Here is a 22267-nt window from a genome sequence, read left to right as displayed (position 1 = left end):
GAGTATATTACTCACTTCGTCCACCTATCATGTTCATATTGCCGTTTCTATTCGTTCCACGTTTCAAGTCACTTTCCTTTTTTTGAAAAATGATTATGCATTTTAATCTAATTTAAAATTATTTAATTTTAATTAAACTAATTAGTTATCTTAATTTTAATTTATAATAATTTATATTATAAATTAATTATTTTTATTAATACATTCTTAATTATTTTTACTAATATATTTTTAATTATCTACTAATTATATTTATTTTAAATTCTACGTTAACCTAGACTTTTAATATGGGACGAAGGGAGTATATACACTACAAAAAAATAATATATTTGTAACGGAATTTCGTCCCTAAAGTTCACGTAGCTAACGTAATTCCGTTCCTAATTTCCGTCTCTAATGTCATTAGTAACTGAAAAAGTAAATTTAGAGAGAAAAAAATTTTATTACAAAAATAATTTTTTCTTGTAGACATATTATTCCCCATAATTCTTGGCAAAGCAACAACATAAATAAACAGGATCGATGAAATAATGATGTTTGCCTGTTAGATAGAGAGCCTAAAAGGAAGACAAGGCCTGCTGTTCCCTGTCCCTCTCTCACTCCATAATTATTTATCAACATATTAATACTGTCATGCTATTATATATGAGTTTGTTTACTTTTTGTTTTTAGATACTTTCACTGTTTGTCGATGAATTTTTTATTTGATTTTTCAAGCAAATTAAAATAAATTAGTATTATATATATATATATATGATGTAATAAAATAAAAATAATATAAAAAAGTAAAAAATAGAAATATTTTGATATTTAGATAAAAATTATTTTTTTTTAAAAAAAAATATTATGTTTTGATTTAGATAGACTAAAATAAGAAACTAAAAAGTTTACTAATATATATATCATATATATTAAGGTATAAGGTAAACTGTTTTTTGTCCCGTAATTGAACCCCATATCATTTTAGTCCCGTAAGTAGAGTATGTCGCAAATTAGTCCCATAAGTGAAAATTTTTCGCTGTTTTAGTCCTCCGGCGCCGGAGACGCCTGCGTGGCTCGCCGGAGGTGACTTGTCCGCCAGGTGTCGCTGACCTGGCGGACACGTGGATTTTTTTAATTTTTTTAAATTTTTTTAAAACTTATTTTAAATTTATTTTTAATTTTATTTGTATTTTTTTATTTCGTCCAATTAAAAATAAATAAATAAATAAATAAAATGAAAAAATAAATAAATCCACGTGTCCGCTAGGTCAGCGACACCTGGCAGGACACCTGGCCGACACGTCATCTCCGGCGAGCCACGCGGGCATCTCCGGCGCCAGAGGACTAAAACAGCGAAAATTTTTCACTTATAGGACTAGTTTGCGACATGCTCCACTTACAGGACTAAAATGATAAAGGGGTCCAGTTACGGGACTAAAAAACCAATTTACCCTAACATATACTCCCTCCGTCCCTTGACAATCTATCCATTTTTCTATTTTGGTCCGTCCTATAACAAAGTATCCGTTTCCTTTTTTAGTAATTGTACTATCTACCTAACATTACAAATACCCTTCTAATTTACAATATATTATACAAATGTCATTACCTTTGTATCATACAATACTAATATGGTTAATTTAGTCTTTTTACCTTTATTTCTATTTTATCCCAATATAATACTAATATTCCTAAAAATCCTGTGCATAAACAAAATGGATAGATAGATTGGAGACGGAGGAAGTATTTTATACTTTACATCAATTGTATATATGCTACAAGCTCATACTATACATTTATGATATACTACCAAACACTTTGTATCGAATCCATAATGACATATGGTGTGTGTTTGGATTATTATCATTATATACTATTAATTTATTGTTTTGATTATCGTGTTGATTGAGCTAAATCACTAATTTGATTCAGTCATCACATTTTTATAAAGAGACCAATACATATTAATAATATATTATATAATTATGTATAAACTCAATCAGTATATTTAATATAATATATAACACATATTTTGATCGCACATTATATAATTATATGTAACACGATATATTATTATTTTATAACAATAGCACAATAAGTAAATTATACAGAACAATACAATATATAACCCTATGTCTGTCTTGTTATGAAATGCTAATTATTTCAAGGTTGTGTGCTAAGTTGATTATATGTTATTTGCCGTATAATGAAATGATAGTTGTTTTATGTTAGTTTCCTAACTAGATCAAATAAGCACCTGATTTGATCCAGTCAGCACCCTAATCGCCACCGCTAGTTCATTCTATACATTTGTATCTATTAACACATCTTATATTGAAATCAATAATTGTATGAACGGTTCGAATATTACCGAATTATGTTTATTCATATCATGACATGTATTAGCATGTACTATATAAATTATTATTATATATTGTCGATTTATGCTATATATATTTTTATTATATTAATATGCACTTTATTCTAAAATCAATCGTGAAATATATATATATATCAATTGATATTGATTCGGTTATAGTGTTGATTAGATTAAATCAACAGTGTTGTTAATTTGACCTACTTAATACATGTATATAGTACAAACAATACATACATACTTTGACAACATTGATATAATTTCATATAACATAATATGAAGTATCATTTATTTCAGCACAGACCACAATACATTACATAACATACACAACACATACTTCAATATAATACAATATATTATTGTGTTATACTTCGTCCGTTCGCTTCTAATGGTCACATTTACCTTTTACGCCATTGTACTTAATATTAAAAATATTTTTATATTTGTATTATTATTATTATTATTTTTTACAAATGTCATTTTTCTATTAGTATTATAGACACTAATTAAAGTATTTTTGCAATTTTTTCATAATTTGTATTACGCTTTGATATACTACATAATTACTATTCAAATATTAACACGCATAAAATAAATAAAACCTTTAGAGTCGGACGGAAATAATATAAAAAATCACCGTTTATCTTTATGTATATAAAGACTCTTGTCAAATCACTATTGATTTGACCTAATCAAGATAATAATCACCGTAGCCTACTCATCAATGTAATCAATCAAAATCAAAACCAGTTCCTAAGGGATGGCTTGGTAGTTGTAAAGGTTGGACTTATAATCACGAAGTTATGGGTTCAAACCCACACATGAGGATTTATCCAGTGCGCACTTTCGAGTAACGGCTGCTGATTTCCACGTCATACATAAAAAAATAAAAATAAAAATCAAAACCAAACTTATATTCTTTCTTCGATCATGATTGTCAAGAAAATTCCATCAACCAAATAATAATTGATAATTCCATCAACCAAATAATAATTGATAATAATAATAATAAGAACAAGAAGAAACAAGACTTGACCATTCATTACAAATCGATCATAGTACTATATAATATATATATATATATATATATATGTTGTCTTTGTTAGGGCATCCATCCTTGGTGCATCCCATCCCAAACCAAAATACAGGAACAAGACAAGAAGCTCTTAACAAAGAGCCTTTCTTTGCGCACCTCTGCTCCCTAACCTTAACCTTAACCTTACACACCAATCTTATCTTATAAATAACGAAAATATCCGCAATAAATAATAGTAATATCTAAAAATAACCTTCGACACCATCTTATGATGCAACGAAATTTTACTAATTAAGAGAAAACCACAAACTTTCTCGAATCGAATCGTCGTCATCAAGCGCGCTTGTTGTTCTTCCATTTCACGAGGGACATAAGGAACTCCATTACCTGCAACCACGATTTTATTACGAAAGGCTCATCGAATTTGCTACGTGATTTTTTAGATTATCCATTGTGTAAGAGATACGGATGGATGGATGGATAGGAAAAAACCGATACCTCGGAAGGGTCCTTGAGAGAGTACGATGCGTTGCTTTCTTTCGGGACGTTAGAAACGATGATGCCATAACCTCGATTGCCTTCTCGCAGAACCTGATGCAGTCGATCGTAATTTTGTTAAGGTTTCTATTCTTGTAATGAAAATGAATGTAATGAAATAACGAAATTTGAGACTACCTTGAATGCATCTTCATCTGTCCGATCGTCTCCAACGTATATAGGAAGAACGTTATCGCGAACTGTTAGCCCTGCATACATACGACATTAGTCGATTGTAATAAAAATTTTTGAAAAGTAATGTTAATGTCTTTACGCTCACCGAGAGATTCGAGTAGGAATTCGACAGCTTTACCCTTGTCCCAGTTGAGTACTGGTCGAACTTCCAAAACCTAAATCGATCAAAAGAAAACAAAATCAAGAATCGAAAAAAAAAAAAAGGAAAGTCCCGCAAGGCTGTCTACCTTCCGACCATGTGTCAACCTCAGGCGCGGATATTCTTTCAAAATTTGTTCGACAAATTGCCCGACTATTACCCAACTCTGCAACCGATGAAAGAGTTCGCTCGTTAGCGAACAACAACGATGTTTGTAAGAAAGATTGAAATCAAACATATAAAACGACGAGACTAGACAGACGACCTTTTCATCCACATTACGATAATGTACAGCGACGCAGAATTTGTTGTTCTCGACTTTTGCGCCGGCTATATCTTTCGTAACATCGATGAGGGACCTGTAAACCTGGTTTCAGACACAAAGTCGATTAAATGAACAAACGACGCTGCTCTAAAGGTTTTGCATTTAATTCGAGGCGATCCATACCTCATTGATCATCGGTAAGAATTCGCTCGCCGGCTGGAATAAGTTAACTTCCTTCGCCTGCGTACCACAAGTGAAGTCGTAAATTAGCCTAAGTTGAGATCATACAGACAAGAAAGATCTCTAACATCACTAACGCCTACCGGCAGCTTGTCTGTAGCCCTCATACGATGTCTGTAGTTGCCCAAAAATGGCCGTGCCGGTCCCATGATGTCCATCCCATGACTTCCGGCGTAATAAAGTTCGGTTAGTCCTACGAATTCATACACCTGCATCGAACCGAAACGTGAAATTTAGAAGATCGTCGTCGTCGTATCCGCAGATCAAGAACCGATATTACAGCAAGTTTTTCTACCTTGTCGCGGCTTCTTCCGCTAATTATAGCAGTGGGAAAACACGATGCCACGCTTCTAACAGCAGCGCGCATCTGGAAACAACAAAAGCCGTTCAATCGATAATATTGTTCTCATCGGGGAAAACCTTAATTTCGTAAAATTCTTACCGAACGGGACAAGAAAGCGTGATCGGGGTTGTCGACTATCGGCGATAACGTCCCGTCGTAATCCAAGAACAGAGCAATTTGCTTCCCCTTACCACCCATAACTATTTGCTCGAAAGAATCGAGCGCCGACGGATACTCGAGCTGCGGATTCACAAACAAGTTAAAAGATCCCTCTTTTGATTTTTCTCGATAAGATTCGATACAAACATAGAAAAGATCGATTAATTAACAAATGATACCGTCCAATTATGGTAAGCGACGTCGGCATCCGTCGTCGCATCTGTGCTCGACTCTTTTATTAGTTTATCGTGAGTCGGAGATGATAGTATCATTGCATCAAATAGGGTCGACCGAACATCGTCGATAATTCCAGGTTTTCTCCGCGGAATCGTTAGAATTGCCGACGAGAAGCTAGACCCGTTGTGTGAGTACGGCAGCAGACCCGAGTGGATGCCTAACCTCGTATTAGCCGAATCGGTAAGAACAGGGGACGTACGGTTCGATTTGAGCTCCATCGGTCAAGATTTTCACGGCCAAATTCAAAATCCAAACAAACAACCAAAACCTGACAGAAATTCGATCTAACCGACGGTTTTGTCGATAAAAAACCACTTCTTGAGGGTATACTTATCACTGCTACAGGGGAAGCTGTCCATCAAGGAGAAGACACCTAAATGCCGAAAAGAAGACATGAAAATCTAAGACATCATATGAAAGGGAAAATAAAAATTCGGGAGCAATCATAGTAGTCCTCGAAAATCCTACGCGTGCATCTCTCTTCAAAATCTTCGACTCGGGGATTCTTACCAACCAACGAAAACGAACTGCAGATGTCAAAGAAAGAGAGAACAGAGTCATCCATAATGCACTAAAAAAGTTCGATAACCCTACGCCTAATCGAGAAAATCAAGATCTATTACAGTCCATAAAAACATAAGATTCAGACATCAAGTTAGCACTCAAAACTCCTAGGAAACAGCCAGATTCGTCGTTTTTACTAACAGCAAAAAGAATCCAAACATCACATAATTTTGCAAAATCTCCTATCCTTAAAAACAAAGAAAAAGTTCTTACGCGCACAAAATGGATCGGCCTAACAACTTGAAAACAAAGTAGGAACTCTAATGGCGATGTAATAATATATATATATATATATAGGGGAAGAAGACGCAGCAGTTCTAACACGAAAAAGTTAAGCAGACACCGGCGGGCGTATAGCTGTAAAATTGATTATTAATTTATGCTAATTAGCAGATACATAGGAAATAATAGCATATGCAAAACCACATACATTATGGTCCTACAGAGGAGCATGGATTGTAATAAACATGGCGGCCCCAGCACAGAAACATTCAATTCAGAATCGAGATGCAACAAAACCATGTCATTCATGAAAGCAATTGAAAATTAAGGTGTCCCCATAATGCTGTTGCTATCAACATAAACATACATACATATATATATATATTATATGTGACCACAAGATATATATATATATATATATAGATATATATATAGATATAATAATTTTTCAGACATGTTCTATCCTGTGCATAATGTAATGTTATTACAAAGTAATTGGGGATTTCAAAACAAAGAAGGTAATCATACAAATTAACAACTATCCAACAGCTTGAAAATGACAGAACGCAGAGAAGATTATGTGATGAACAGTGAAATATCAATGGCAGACATAACTGAACCAAGAGTTGGAGTCTCTATCCTGAGATTAACAGAAATAACTGAAATTCAACGAAGACCACAGTGCTGTAAGAAAAAAAAAGGATCTCTGGTTAACCATTTTGCAAAGAGAAGAAAGAAATAAGAATAAGAAGAAGGAATTGTTCTATGAAAGCAATAGAAAGCAACTTCTTACAACCTCAGAAAAGAATGCCTAGATTTTGCATAAACACTAATGGCGTCGCTGAAAACGACAACGCAAAAAGCAATAATCACAAATCTGTATCAATCATAAACAGCAAGAAATAAAGAATCACACAATGTTATTGCATCTTCGTACAGAAACAAAAATCACCAAATCGCCGTATTACATAAGCGAAATCGAAACCCTAAAAAAAGGGGGGAAAAGGGGAAAACCGTGTAATAAATTTGCAGCGTCTGCGGTAAACCCTAGCGAGAGCAATTTGGGGAGATTTTGCTATAGGATTGAAATTGAAATTGAATAAATGTAAGAACGTGGAGCGACGAGACAAAGGCATTGTAATCAGAGTCAAAGGCTCGAAGAACAAGATTGGAGATGACGTCATTCGCGTCACGTTTTTGTGTTGGAAATGAAAAAGGAATCGCTGAATTTCAGGGTGAAAAGGAAACATGGGCTGGAAATGAATTTGCAGAGGGCAGAGGAAGACGATGAAGATGATGATGGGTGAGGGAGGCCCCCGGGGGGGTTTGGGGGGCTCGAATTTTGATTTCGATTAGTTTAAGATTAGATGTGATAATTATGAGGTAATTGTAATTAATTAATTAGGTGAGGAAAATCTTGGGAAGCCGCATAGAGACATCTGTGTGATTTGTCAGAGATGACGTGGCTGTGCTGGCAGTGGGCCCCGCCCTTGTCTAGTCATTTTCCATGCCAGTTTTGGAACCGGGGCCGGGACCTCGGATTGGACCAAAATGCTAAGGGTGTGTGTGGTTATTGGGTGGTTCAAGTTTGGTTATAGATTTTTGCTTATAGGTTTTGGATGGAATTATAGGGTTTGTTTGTTTTATCAGGGTGTGTTTCTTACGGTGGGTTTGAAAAATTTTTTGTTTAAATTTGATATTAAAATAATATATTATCAGGTATTTTTTTAAAAAAATACGAAATTTAAATATAAAAAACGCAGGGATTTTGGTGTAAAGAAAAGTATGCATTTTTTTAGGTGATTTACAAGAAATTATATAATAATTAATATAAAAATAACATTTTATATTAATATTAATTTTTTATAAAATAATAAAATATATTATCTCTGACCCAATTTAAAGAATTTTTTTAGAATTTTATAATATATTAAAAATAATATTCACTTTTAAATTGTTCATATTTTTCTTTGTAAAATATAGATATCCCAATGGGTCGAGTCTAGCCGAACCCGAGATCCGACCCGAACACACATGGTTGGACCCGAGATTCGAACTGGACTCGATTATAACCGGATTCGACCATACCCGAATTCGATCCGAATAATGCCCGACAAGATCCAATGGACCCGATTTTTTTTTAATTTTTAAAATTTAATTTAAAATTGGACCCGAACTCGGACCCGACATAAATTAAAAATTATATATTTTATGCAAAAATGTTGTAATAAAATAATAATAAATAAATAAATAAAACTAAAAACGTGTTTTTAATATAATTTATATTATTAAATTATATTTTTTTCATATATATAATTAATATATTAGTAATATATTAATCGGGTCCGAGTCGGGATAGGTCCATCATTGGGCCCGAGACCCGACCCGGACCCAATAAGGATACACAATACCCGACTCGGACCCGGACCCAATACTCGTATAATTGGACCCGATCCCAAATAAATGGGTCGGGTCCGAATTGAGTCTCGGGTCTATCCGAAACCTATTGTCACCCTGGTAAAATAAAAAGAGAACGAGAATATATTTAAATGTCTAAAAGTGCAAGGATAATATAAATTTTTCTTTTTTCTTTGGATGAATAGTTGGTTGTTGGTACATTATTTTATCATTTGCATCTAACTTTTGTGACCACCTCAGCCAATTTCAAAAGTTTTATTAGATTTTTATTATTCATAGAAAAATTTAAAAGTATTAAATTAAATAATTTTTAATTTTTTTTAATTAGATTAAAAATTAATTTGACATTAAAAATAATCATATTAATTATTGTTTATATTACATCATATAGTTATATAAATTCAAAATTTTATCATTTAAAATTCAAATTCATAAACAATATATATTTGTAACTTTCATTCTCTTTTATTGTATTTTTGAATGACTTGTTAGGCATCTCCAACTTATACATTCTATTTATAAAATTTCAAACACTCCAATTTATACATTCTATTTATACAATTTTAACTCCAAATATGAAGTTGCTATAGTATTTTTACTCCGGTCATAACTCTATTTTTTAAATATTCAATTTTTTCTATTATTTTATACATTTTTTTATATTTATAATTTTTTTAAAAAAATAAATTTAAAAACAAAAAAAAATATACATATGATGTAGGATTTGGTGCTGGGTTAGAAATGCCCATGTTCCACTATAATTGTCATATTTCATCCTTCACGATCGACATAGATTAATTTTGTTTTGTAAAATAATTTGAAGGAAAATTATTTGATATGAGATATAGAGAATTATGTAGAAAATACTCTTTTCGTCCCTTAAATAAGTATTCATTAAATTTTTGTACGTAGTTTAAGGTATATTAATATTATATTGATACATATTATGAATAAAGTAGAAATAACTAAAATAATCTTATTAGTATTGTATAATATAAAAATAATGACATTTATGTAATATATTATAAGTTGTAAGGATATTTGTAATATTAGGTAAACAATACAATTACTAAAATTGAAATAAATACTTTGTTAAGGACGGACCAAAATGAAAAAAATAAATAGCTTAATAAGGGACGAAAGAAGTATAAAATTAACGAATATGCGTGATATATTAATATTTTTAGAAAAACGTATATATATATATATATTTTAAAAAACAAACACACCCTTATTTCCTTATATCTGCATTTTTTGGCTGTGTATACTAATATATCATTGATTGGTCTTAAGTCGAAGAACATTAATTATTTCATGCATTTGGGTGGGTCGATTATTTTTAATTTATTTTTAAAATTAAAATTTTAATTTTATTTGCATTTTTTTATTTGGTCCAATTAAAAAAAAATAAAAAATTTAAAAAAATCCACGTGTCCGCCAGGTGTCGCTGACCTGGCAGGAGACGTGGCAGGCACGTCACCTCCCGCGAGCCACACGGGCGTCTCCGGCGCCGAATGACTAAAACAGCGAAATTTTTTCACTTATGAGATTAGTTTGCGACAGACTCCACTTACGAGATTAAAATGATAAGGAGGTCCAGTTACGGGACTAAAAAACAGTTTATCCTTTTATTTTTTAGAAAGTGATATATAATTATATTTTTAAAATTAATACATAATTTTAATTTTCGAAAATTGATATAATTTTATTTTTTTAAAAAAATGTGTAATTTTATTTTTTAAAAGTGATATATAATTTTATTTATTTTTATTTTAAATTATATGTAATTTTATTTTTTTAAAGTAATGTGTACTTTTATTTTATAAAAAGTTATGTATAATTTTTTATTTTAAATAGTTATTTGTCTCAGCATTTAATTATTTATCTAAAATTATTTTATTTGTAATAGTTATTAATTATAAATGCTAATTTTAATATATGTAATTATTAAATAAAATATAAATTATATGTGTATGGATTATAATGTAAAAATAATTAAAGTTGGGGTATAATTTATAAATATGAAAAATTATATAAAAGAAGTATAAAAGAAGAATATATAGGGAATATACTTTTTAGAGTAAAAATTAAAATTTATGATTGGAGTAAAAGTAGTGTAGATCAGCTGTATTTATACTGTAGCAACTGCAAAAATGGAGTGACGGGTTGGAGATGGCTCTAAATAAATACTTTCTCCCTAATTTAAATTTCTGCAAATTTTTTTGACAAAAATTTTAACGTAGGTATCTATATTTAATTATTTTGTTTATGTTACAAAAAATAAAATATATATACTCCCTACGTCCCATTGGAAGGGTGGTATTTGTTTTTTACACGTAGATTTTTTAATATTAGTATTATATTGGATTGTAGTAAAAAAGACAAAAATACCCCTATTAGTATTGTGTAGTATAAAAGTAATGGCATTTGTGTAATATATTGTAAGTTGAAAGAGTATTTATTATGTTAGGTAGTTAGGAAATGGTAACCTTGTTTTGGGACGGACGAAAATAGAAAATGGTAACCTTTCAATGGACGAAGGGAGTATAACTTTTATGAAAAAACTAACATAAATTTAAATAACAAATTAAACATATATATATATGAATTTTTAAGTTTTTCTTTTATTATTATTCTTTTAATGTTCATTGTGGGCAAATTTTGACCGGCCGTATAACCCATAACTAATATAGAAATACGTCGTTATAATGTTAGAAAAAGAATAATTTCGGTATGTTTGATTCTATTTTTAAATAATACTAGTATTTGTTATGTTATGTATAATATATAGTATTTTTCTAATTATAAATAATATCATATTAAAATTTATTTTTTATATTTATAAGATATTGAAAATAAATTTTGACACAAAATATTATATTAAATTATGATTTAAATTTTTAAATAATACTAGTATTTGTTATGTTATCTATAATAAAATTTATTTTTTATATTTATAAGATATTGAAAATAAATTTTGATACAAAATATTATATTAAATAATTATTTAAATCATTAGCGTTTGGGGAATTTGAACTCATGATCTCGTGATCACAAGTTCAACTAGCACACCATTAAATCATTTTTTATGAAACAAAAATCAATATTTTTGTTGTTCAACCAGTACGTTTTATTAATAAAAATATCTCTAATGCAAAAGTATCAAATTTAAAATATTATTTAAGACAAAATTTAAATTAATAATTCAAATTATAATACAAATCAAATAAACTATAAAACGCAATCAAACAAACTTTATTTATTATATATAAAAAAAAAAAAAAAAGTTAGAAATAATGGCCACTGAAGACCAATTGTGTTTTTGTTCACATATTCACACTCTAACTCTTTCACAATGTATAGATACAATGCCTCTATTTTATTACTCCCTTCGTCCCGATTATCGTGGTTTTTTTTACCGTAGATGTAGATATGAGAATTTAAAGAAATATAATTAGTAACTAATTAAAAATGTATTAATGAAAATATTTATCGTATAATAAAGATAATTTTAGATTAAAATTACAATAACTAATTAGTCTAATTAAAATTAAAAAATTTAAAATAAAATTAAAGTGTATACTTCTTTATTTCTTTAGAAGCGACAGAATAAGTGAGAGAGACGGTGATCCAGCCGCACCTTCCAGTACGGCTACCTTGTTACGACTTCACTCCAGTCACTAGCCCTGCCTTCGGAAAATAGAAAAATCGACATAGTAAATGGGATAGAGGGAGTATTTTATTATTACTTCTTTAACATTTTTTTATATATATAATATCATCCACTTTACTTATTACATACTTTATTTATATTAAAATATTGTTGTTTTTTAAGTGTTTGTGTCCAAATACTATGACATAATTATAGTTCGGACGGACGGAGAGAGTACTTTATAAAAATGGTGAAAGGTAAAATTTGTTGGAAAAAAGGGTTTTGTTCAATTTTGTTTGTTTGGTTTTTTTTTTAATATATTATTATGCTAAATATGATAATTATATTAATAATATAAAAAATACTCTTTCCTATTATTTTTAAGGTTAATATTTAGTTTTGACACATATATTAAAAAATATTATATTTTAATGATAATGAGTGATATTTTGCTATAAAAAGACAAATATACTCTTATATTAAAAAAGAGGGGTGTGATGGTATTTATTTATATAAGTATAAAAATGAGGGTATATGACTATATAATGTGGGATAAAATCCACATTTACTTTAAAATAAATTACTTTATAATTGAACAATTCAAAATAAAATTATGTATACTATGTAAGTTGACGAATAAAACAATAATATTTGATATTAAATAATTAATTTTTTTTTTCAGTAAATAAATATAGGTTAAGTATAATATATTAATATATGTATATGAAAATTGTGAGGGGCAAATCACGGTCAAATTGATCAAAATAATTTAAGTAAAAATATTTGGGTTTTCAAGCTCAATCCAAAATGCCTATCAAGTTTAAATTTTAAAACGGCCTAAGCCAGTCCAAAGAAATATTATTCAATCTCTCGCGAAAAATGCATTCATTTTTTGTAGTGGCGAACGGAGTAATACTAGTATGAAATTGTCACAATTTTTTATTTTTTTTTCCAAATATGATGTCAATTTTGTTAAATAATGGAAGCAAGATACCTTAAAATTTGAATCCATTGATATGCCAAAACCTTTTCCTTTAAACTTTTTCTAAATCGAGGTAAAGATTAGCCGAGAATACGACATTGAAAAATATATTTTTAACGATTCAACAACGGATAATTTACATACAATTAAGGAATGCATTGCATTGATGGAAGCAACAACAAATCTGACCGATCCGATCCGCGAGAAGAGAAAGACGTGGGTCAAGGTGAAGATGAGGAGGAAGACGAACACCACGGCAAAGGTTACCAGTAAAAAAAATCTAGCCGGCCGCCCTCCACCCCTCCCTTTTTTTTTTTTTTTTTTTTGTTTTTTCTAACTTTTCTCTTTTCATTTTCTTCCATTTTTTTCTTCTATCTTCTTTTTTACTATTAATAGTATTTAAACTCATACTACGTACATGTGTATACATAATTAAAATATTTTTAAAAAATCATAAATGAACAATAAATACATTTGCGCATAAAAATAAGTTGTTTCAATATACATAGATAGTTAACTTGTAATTTATTGCGTTTGATCGAGATTTTATCTTCACATGGTCAATAAGTAACGGTTTTGCGGATTCTATATGATTTACTAATGTTCAATATATATATATATATGTATATATATATATAATAGGCTGATTCTGGGGCAGGGCAAAAAAGGTGAACACCCAAAATCCACCACAAGAAAAATGACTTTTGTTTAACTTATGCTATTAATTTTGTATTTGTGGTTGTTCATCCAAAATTTTCTTCTTTTAAAAAATCAAAGTGATTCAAAACTTATTTCTTATTTAAATTATTATATGAAGAATATATTATCTATTTAAAAATATTATTTTCAAAATTATGTTTCAATGGTAGGTTTTGGTCGGGACTCATCATCATTCATCAATTTTTTTCTTTCAAAACCATCAAATGAAATATTTGTTTTCCTTAAAAATATTATGTCAAAAGTTCAATTTGCATTCAAAGTATTGTATCAAATATTATTTATATTACATCAAAATTTTATTTTATTTTAATTCAAATTTTTATTATTCTTAACATTAAATTCAGCTCCTAAACCTACATCCAAATGATGAAATTAAGTGAAATCAAGATAAATACTAACACACGAGAGATGAGAATTTGATGAGTCAGTTCATCGAACCTATGTCTGAGGATGATTAAACCATGTATTTTCACTAGTAGGTTCCAATTTAAATTTCATAGAATATACAACAAGTATTTATTTTTTAAGGGGTCTTTATTTTTGTTTTTCCCCGAGCCTTTCAAAAGTCAGTAATATCCGGCCGGGTCGCAAGACAAGTAGAGATTCTTGAGCAAGATAGCCTCGCCGGCACCGGCCGGCACCTTGAGCTCGACAACAGCGGTTTTGAGGATCATATATGATTCTTTGGGGAATCCATTGACATAATGTTTGAGGATAATCGGCCTTGTTGTTGACGCACCTGAGGATAATATTCATCCTCCATTATATATATATATATATAGTGATAGAAATTTTTATTTTTTTTTTAATTTGTAATATTTTTGGAATCTTATCCTATATTTGGTCGGTAAAACAACCGTGATTTATATCTTTCAAATCCAATTTGTTTTGCAAATTAATTGAAATTTTTTTTGGATTTTTAATATTTTAAACGAAATAATTATCCTTTCACGAGTTTTATTTATTATGATAAATTAAACTTTACATCTATTTTTTTTGTGAACTTTATTTATTTTTTCACCAAATTAGATGTTTTCTAATAATTTTTTTTAATACGATTTTCGATTTATATTAAAAAAATATAATATATATAGTTTTATACAAAATATATAATATATAATTTATACACTAAAAAATATAATAGTTTAACATAAAATATTACTCTCTCCGTCCTACTTAATTTGTCCACTTTTTCTATATCCGTCCATCCCATGTAAATTATCTCTTTTCTTTCTTGGAAATATAATTATGCACTTTAATCATATTTTAAAATTCATAATTTTTTTTTATTTTAATTAACTATTAAGTCATTTTAATCTATAATTATTTTTATTATACCATAATTATTTTTAGGGTAAACTGTTTTTTTAGTACCGTAATTGGACCCCTTTATCATTTTAATCCTGTAAGTGGAGCCTGTCGCAAACTAGTCCCATAAGTTAAAAATTTTCGTTGTTTTAGTTCTCCGGCGCCGGAGACGTCCGCGTGGCTTGCCGGAGGTGACGTGTCCGCCAGGTGTCCCGCCAGGTCAGCGACACTTGGCGGATACGTGAATTTATTTATTTTTTTTAATTGGACCAAATAAAAAAAATTTAAAAAATACAAATAAAATTTAAAATAAATTAAAAACAAGTTTTAAAAAAAATTAAAAAATGAAAAAAAAATAAAAATCCACGTGTCCGCCAGGTCAGCGCCACGCGGGCATCTCCGGCGCTTGAGGACTAAAACAACGAAAATTTTTCACTTATGGGACTAATTTGCGACAGGCTCCACTTACAAGACTAAAATGATAAGGGGTCCAGTTACGGAGCAAGAAAAACAATTTACCCTTATTTTTACTAACATATTTCTTAATTAGTTACTAATTACATCATACCTAAAACTTCGTGCCCCAACTAAAATGGACAAATTAGTTGGGTATTGTTTTTTTTACACTACTTTAAACTAAAAATACAAAATTAATACACGAGTAAAATAAATTTTAAATTATTAATCTATTTAAAATATCATTAGTAATATAATAAAATTAATGATTATAAATAAATATATGTAATTGTAGCAATATATTCAAATAAAATATTATATTTTCATAGAAGCAATAAAATATAATTTAAATATAAAAATATATATACATATAATATTAAAAAAAGAAATTATTTTAATTTTTATTAGATTAGATAGGAGGGTATTATATATGGTAAGTTTTTAAATTAGGTAAGTAGCCGTTAAGCATAATGATTTTGATTTTGATTTTAATTTTAATATACACATAATATTAAAATGTGAAATATATATGGTAAGTTTTTAAATTAGGTAAGTAGGCGTTAAGCATAATGATTTTGATTTTGATTTTGATTTTGATTTTAATATACACATAATATTAAAAAAAAATTATTTTAATATTATGTGAAATTATATATGGTAACTTTTTATATTAGGTAAGTAGCCGTTAAGTATAATAATTTTGATTTTGATTTTGATTTTAATTTTAATATACACATAATATTCAAATGTGAAATTATATATGGTAAGTTTTTTATATTAGGTAAGTAGCCGTTAAAGCATATATTATAAATATTCTTGATTTTGATTTTGTATACATTATTATAAGTTTTTGGGGCTGCAATGGGGTACGAGCAGGGGCAGGGGCAGGGTGTGTTCTTGGTTTTGTGAGAGGAAATTAGGAATTACGAAGAGGTGTGCTTACATGAGGGAGGGCGATCCATTTAAGGAAGAGGTCAAGTGCAGTGCTTAGGAGGGAGGGCGATCCATTTAAGGGAGAGGTCAAGTGCAGTGCTTCGATCTCTATCAATCGATGCAATAGCAACAAAGCAATCTGGTGAGTTATCTTGTGCGTTTTTCCCATTTCTGATTCTTTTTCACTTTTAATTCTTTCTTGAGGGTTTTAGTTTCTCCGTTGAGTTTGAGTTCATGGAGGGGAGGGGATGATGACTAGTATTTACTGCCCTTCTTTAGATCGATTGTAATACAGACCATATGTCCGTAGATCGATCGATCATGTTGGTGTGTAGTTTAGTTTATTTGTTAAGTTTGAGTTCTTGGAGGGGAGGGGATGGCATGTACTTACTGCTCTTCTTTAGATCGATTATAATACAGACAGACCATATGTCCGTTGATCGATCGATCGATCATGTTGGTGTGTAGTTTAGTTTCTGTACTTGTACTTGTTTCTACTGTTAGTTTGTTTGTTATTTCCTTCTTTGCCAATGGATAGATACATAGATAGATATTATTTTGTTGTTTCCTATACATATATACTAATATCTATTTTAAATTTTTTTAGATGCATACGAGAGGGAGCGGCCGGATGATCGGACGACCGAATACATCATAGGGAGTAATTCGTCTATTTCCTTTTACATTTATGCATTTAATTTAATTTAGCATTATGCACATAGAAATAGATTTATTTTTACGTCCGTCCCGGGACATGCATGCATTAATTTTGTTGCTATATTTTATACTAACTTATTTTTAAGTGTTTTTAATTTGTAGGTACCGCTTATGTGGAGACGAGGGGATCCGCAAAGATCCTTCGATCTCGACTTCAAATCCAAGGTAAGGGATTTTAATATCATTATGTTGTTTCCTATAAATATATACTAATATCTATTTTAACTCTTTTTAGATGCATACGAGAGGGAGCGGCCGGACGATCGGACGACCGAATTCATCATAGGGAGTAATTCGTCCATTTCTTTTTACATTTATGCATTTTAATTTAATTTAGCAATATGCATGTAGAAATAGATTTATTTTTACGTCAGTCCCGGGACATGCATGCATTAATTTTGTTTCTATATTTTATATTAACTTATTTTTAAGTGTTTTTAATTTGTAGGTAATGCTTAATTTAAATGAGAGAAAAAATTTACAACACAAATTACAACACAAATTACAATCATCAATTCCACAACCATCTATATTTTGGGTAGTGCTTTGTTTGCAGAATGAAACCAAATTCTACAGAAACCCAATTTATAAAGTACCCCCATCTCGATTTAGATTTTATAACACTTGTGTAATCTGTAAAGCCTTAATTGCAAATTTGACAAAAATATGAAAATTAAATAATCTCAACACTTGTGTAGGCATAGGAGAAGGTGACACTTATGGAATAAGGACTGTCAATTTTGGATGATCACCTTCATTGCTTTCCAAGTAACCCTGTCATAGTTAGTAACAAAGAAAAATTCACATGTTCGATGACATAATCAAATTAAGGCAAAACCCACAATCAAATTCAATAAATATAACTCTGCATTTCTACTATGTAGCAGTGTCTCCACATCACAATAACATTACACTTAAACCATGCTTCTGTTGCACCCATCCCAAAACCAATAAGCATGTGCATATTATATTAAGATTCCAATATTGATAGAGGGATTTCTTGGATGGATTCCCAACTAGTCATCTGGTATGAAAGGATTAACTGTTTGATATGAATTTGTGCACCCTCGACATTAGAAAGAGCCATAAGACTTCTCCAAGGTAAATGATGATCAATATGAGCCATTAACAGGACGGTTCTAGGCTTCTCATCCAGAGACCAATCAATTTCATCAATGAGAAATTCATATACTAGCTAGTTTATTTTGTTGATTTAGATGTGTTATACAACCATAGATTGAAGCCTCCAATTACATACTTAAGAGCAATAGTGAGCGCCATCAACATCACAGCAAGTATATGAATCAAACATGAACAAACCATGATTCAAACTACAATATGAGATTCCAAATTCAACCACAACAGTTCAAAAATTCATGATTGAAAACTTAGAACATAATCAAAATTAATTCAGCAAAGAGTTCCATATAGCGAAATTGATCTCCCTATACATTGAATCACAGGAATTCCAAACCAGTTGGTGCAAAAATTAATCGAGAATATCATGAATAACTAAGAATACTAAATCCCTAGCCCCAAAATTTACCTTCCACGCCATGTTTAACCCGAGGCGATGGCTGGAGCACTGCTCCTATCCAAAATCACCTAGTAAAATGCGTAAATTAGGGTCAGGAGGAAGCCATAGTCGAGCACAAAGTAAGCGCCACCATTCCCCAACCGAATCGGCGGGTGTGGGATGAGCATGAGCCGCGGCGTGAAATACCGAACAACCAGGACCGTGAAAGCTATCGGGCACACGAAGATCATGTAAATGAGATGATAATTTTTTATTTTAATTAAATTATTTATTCATCTTAATCTTAATTTACAGTTATTTTCACTGGTACATTTCTTAATTACCTACTAATTATACAAAATTAAAACTTCATAACTAAGTTAAATGAGACAATTTAGCTGAGAGGGAATGAGTAATACCTTAACAACCAAACCATTATTTTGTACTCCATCCGTCCATTAAAATTAGAGTATTTTTTAAAATTTAGGTAGAAATTAAAATAAACGAAGAGACATAATGTAATAAAGTCAGTTTTTTTTTTTTGTTGTAAATAAGTGTTAATGGAAGATAATAATTAAATATTGATTTGTCGACTTTGTCAAAATTAGTAATATGATAAATTTAACAGACAACCTAAAAAAGAAAGTGAAAATAAATTTGACGACGGACAAACTAACACTTAAATAGCAAAAGAACTCAACAATTACATCCATCTCCGGCGCCGGCGACCACACTAACTTTCCGATCGTCCCTGCAAGATTTTCTGTCCCATGTACCTTCCGAGCATCATTACGGTGGCCTGAGGATTAGTTCCGGGGGAGCTGGCGAACGTCGATCCGTCGACGACGCGCAGCGCATCGACGCCGATGACCTTATAATCGCCGTCGACGACGCGGTTGACGTGGCAGCCGCCGTGGTAATGCCAGATGGTCATTACAGTGTCCCGGCAGAACTGCTCCAGCGAATACGCCGCCGTGAGGTGGCGGCGCCGGAGATTGTTGGGAAAGGACAGCATGAGATTGATAAAGCTCCGGAATGACGTGAAGGGGTAGCGAAATGGCGAAACTGCCCTCGACTCGACGACCCGGCGGATCACCTCCATACCCTGGACGCACCTCTCCACGTCTCTCCGGTCCTGGAAGTAGTTGAACGTTACCCTCGGATTTTCCCCCGGGTCCCGGCTCACGAGCTCCAGATGCCCCGTCGAGTACGGCCCCATTATTTTCTCGAGAATCAACCCGGCCTGGACGGTCGGGTCCTGGTACAGCTGTGATATGCCCATCCCGCCGCCGTTTGAGTTAGTCCCGTTTCCGGGAGATTCGTACGGCGGAATTGTCTGCATAGCATTTAATAAAATGATATAATTAAAATTAAATTTGTTTAAATATAAAAATGTTAGAAAATTTATAAATACTCAAAAAAAATTACTCTCCTTTCGTCTCCTAATTTGTTCAAGCTGGAGCACTAAATTTTAGATATTATATTATTAGCATTCTCTCTTTTTCAATTAAATTGTCTATTTTATCTGAGACACAAAATTTTAGTTATTATATAATTAGTAAATAATTTAAAAGTGTATTAGTAAAATTAATTTTAATTTAATAAAAATAATTATAAATTAAGATTAAAATGTTCAAATAATTTAACTAAATAAAAAATATAAATTATGAATTTTAAAATATAATTGAAATGTATAATTAATTTTTTTTAATAAAAGAAAAATTATATGCGATGAAAGAGAAAGGGTGGACGAAATAAATAATTAGAAATGTATTAGTAAAATTAATTATAATATAATAAAATAATTGAGATTACGAAATAGTTTAATTAAAAAAATAATTATAAATATTTTAAAATATAATTAAAGTATATAATTTTATTGTAAAAAAATATAAATTATGGGAGACGAGTGTAAATAAAAAGAATGGGGGAATAAAAATTTGATAGGAAAAAATTAAATATATATATATAAATAATATAATTATTACCCGATTAACTATTTCAGCGTATCGTTGAGCAATTCGATGAAACCAAGCGAGCTCCAAGAAACCGCTGGCGGCTTCCACGTAGCTGCCGGAATTTGTAATTCCGACGACCTGAATCAGCGATATCTCCACCGGCCGGGGCGACGGAACTATGACGGCGTTCATCGGGTTGTCGGACATCCCCTGCCCGACCATCGGATGGTCCAAAATCACCGGAATTCCTTGCCGGAGCAGATGTCGGGCGGGCCCGATCCCGCTCAGCATCAGCATCTGCGGGCTGCCCAGCGCGCCGGCGCACAAAATAATCTCACTCTTCGCGCTGCTCCTCAGAAGCGCCCAGTGGCGCCGATGCGAGCCGTCCCGGTAGAACACGCCGTGGGCCTTGGGGGCCCGGCCCGGCCGGGTTCTGAAGATGATTCTTTGGACCGTCGCGTGGAGGAGCACGCGGATGTTGGTCGGCTCGGCGTATTCGAGGAGATCGGCGGCGGTGTGGCGGCGGCCCAAGTCGTCGAAAATCGAGCCGCCGATTTTGGTGCCATGTAGATGCTCGTACGTGAAGCCTCTCCACGGCCAGATTCTCGACTCGAGCAAGCCGTCGCGCACAGCCGCCTGCCACTGGCGGAGCCGCGGCTGGAACGCGACTTTGTCCTCGACCCAGGCGTAGGATTCGTTGACGAGCCGAGGGTCCCAGCCGACTTGCTCGATGAACTGGGAGCTGGCGCGGGTGAAGAAGCCGGCGTTGATGGCTGAGCCGCCGCCGAGGATTCTAGCGCGGTGGTTGAAGACGCCGTCGGTGGATACGAACAGCTGCGCCGGCGAGCTCCGGGAAGTGTCCGCCAGCGTTAATGGAAATCCGGCGATGTTGGAAACATTCGGGTTGTTGTACGGCAAGCCGCCTCTCTCCAGAAGGAGAACTTTCGCGGCGGCGGAGAGCGTCGCCGCCATGGCGCAACCCGCCGTGCCGCCGCCTATTATTATGTAGTCGTAGTACTCCGCCGCCGGCGCTGACGTGGCTTCTCTCGCGAAGGAGGTGTACGGCGCTGTCAAATTAAAAAGATTAAATTAAATTTACAAAAAATAACAAAAAAATTAAATTAAATTAAAAACCTCTTTCAGCAGAAGAAGAAGCAAGAATCGATAGGAAAAAGATGATCCAGACAAGATTGGGTAAACCCATTTCTTGAACAAAATTAAAAAAAATTGGATTTTGAGATTCTTGAGGAGATTAGAACAGAATGGTTCCAACCCCTCTTTTTATAATTAATTTGGAGGGAAATAATTACG

At 31.9% G+C, this 22267-nt stretch overlaps 2 protein-coding genes across 3 annotated transcripts; both read right to left on the bottom strand.

The window, feature by feature from the left end:
• Positions 1-3329: 3329 nt before the first annotated feature.
• LOC127256463 (trehalose-phosphate phosphatase A) lies at positions 3330-7538 on the bottom strand. 2 transcript variants are annotated; one of them, XM_051282485.1, is made up of 13 exons: positions 7311-7538; positions 5979-6037; positions 5453-5883; positions 5214-5354; positions 5067-5138; positions 4855-4980; positions 4715-4771; positions 4532-4633; positions 4355-4432; positions 4213-4282; positions 4071-4141; positions 3894-3986; positions 3330-3782 (listed from the first exon to the last, which is right to left on the bottom strand). In XM_051282485.1, the coding sequence occupies exons 3-13, from the start codon at positions 5726-5728 to the stop codon at positions 3729-3731; spliced, it is 1140 nt and encodes a 379-aa protein (XP_051138442.1). In that variant the 5' UTR covers positions 5729-5883; positions 5979-6037; positions 7311-7538; the 3' UTR covers positions 3330-3728. The 2 variants fall into 2 exon arrangements, with proteins under 2 accessions (XP_051138442.1, XP_051138441.1); XM_051282484.1 differs by lacking the exon at positions 7311-7538 and adding an exon at positions 6288-6453.
• A 12053-nt stretch (positions 7539-19591) lies between these two features.
• Positions 19592-22267, bottom strand: LOC127256408 (protein HOTHEAD-like). Its single transcript, XM_051282413.1, has 3 exons — positions 22091-22267; positions 20987-22023; positions 19592-20334 (listed from the first exon to the last, which is right to left on the bottom strand). Exons 1-3 carry the CDS (start codon positions 22158-22160, stop codon positions 19732-19734), a joined length of 1710 nt encoding a protein of 569 aa, XP_051138370.1. The 5' UTR covers positions 22161-22267; the 3' UTR covers positions 19592-19731.

Source organism: Andrographis paniculata, unplaced genomic scaffold (genome assembly GCF_009805555.1).
Source record: "Andrographis paniculata isolate CXL003 unplaced genomic scaffold, ASM980555v1 Contig55END, whole genome shotgun sequence".
Lineage (NCBI taxonomy): Eukaryota > Viridiplantae > Streptophyta > Magnoliopsida > Lamiales > Acanthaceae > Andrographis > Andrographis paniculata.
This window is presented reverse-complemented; position numbering and strand designations above follow the sequence as displayed.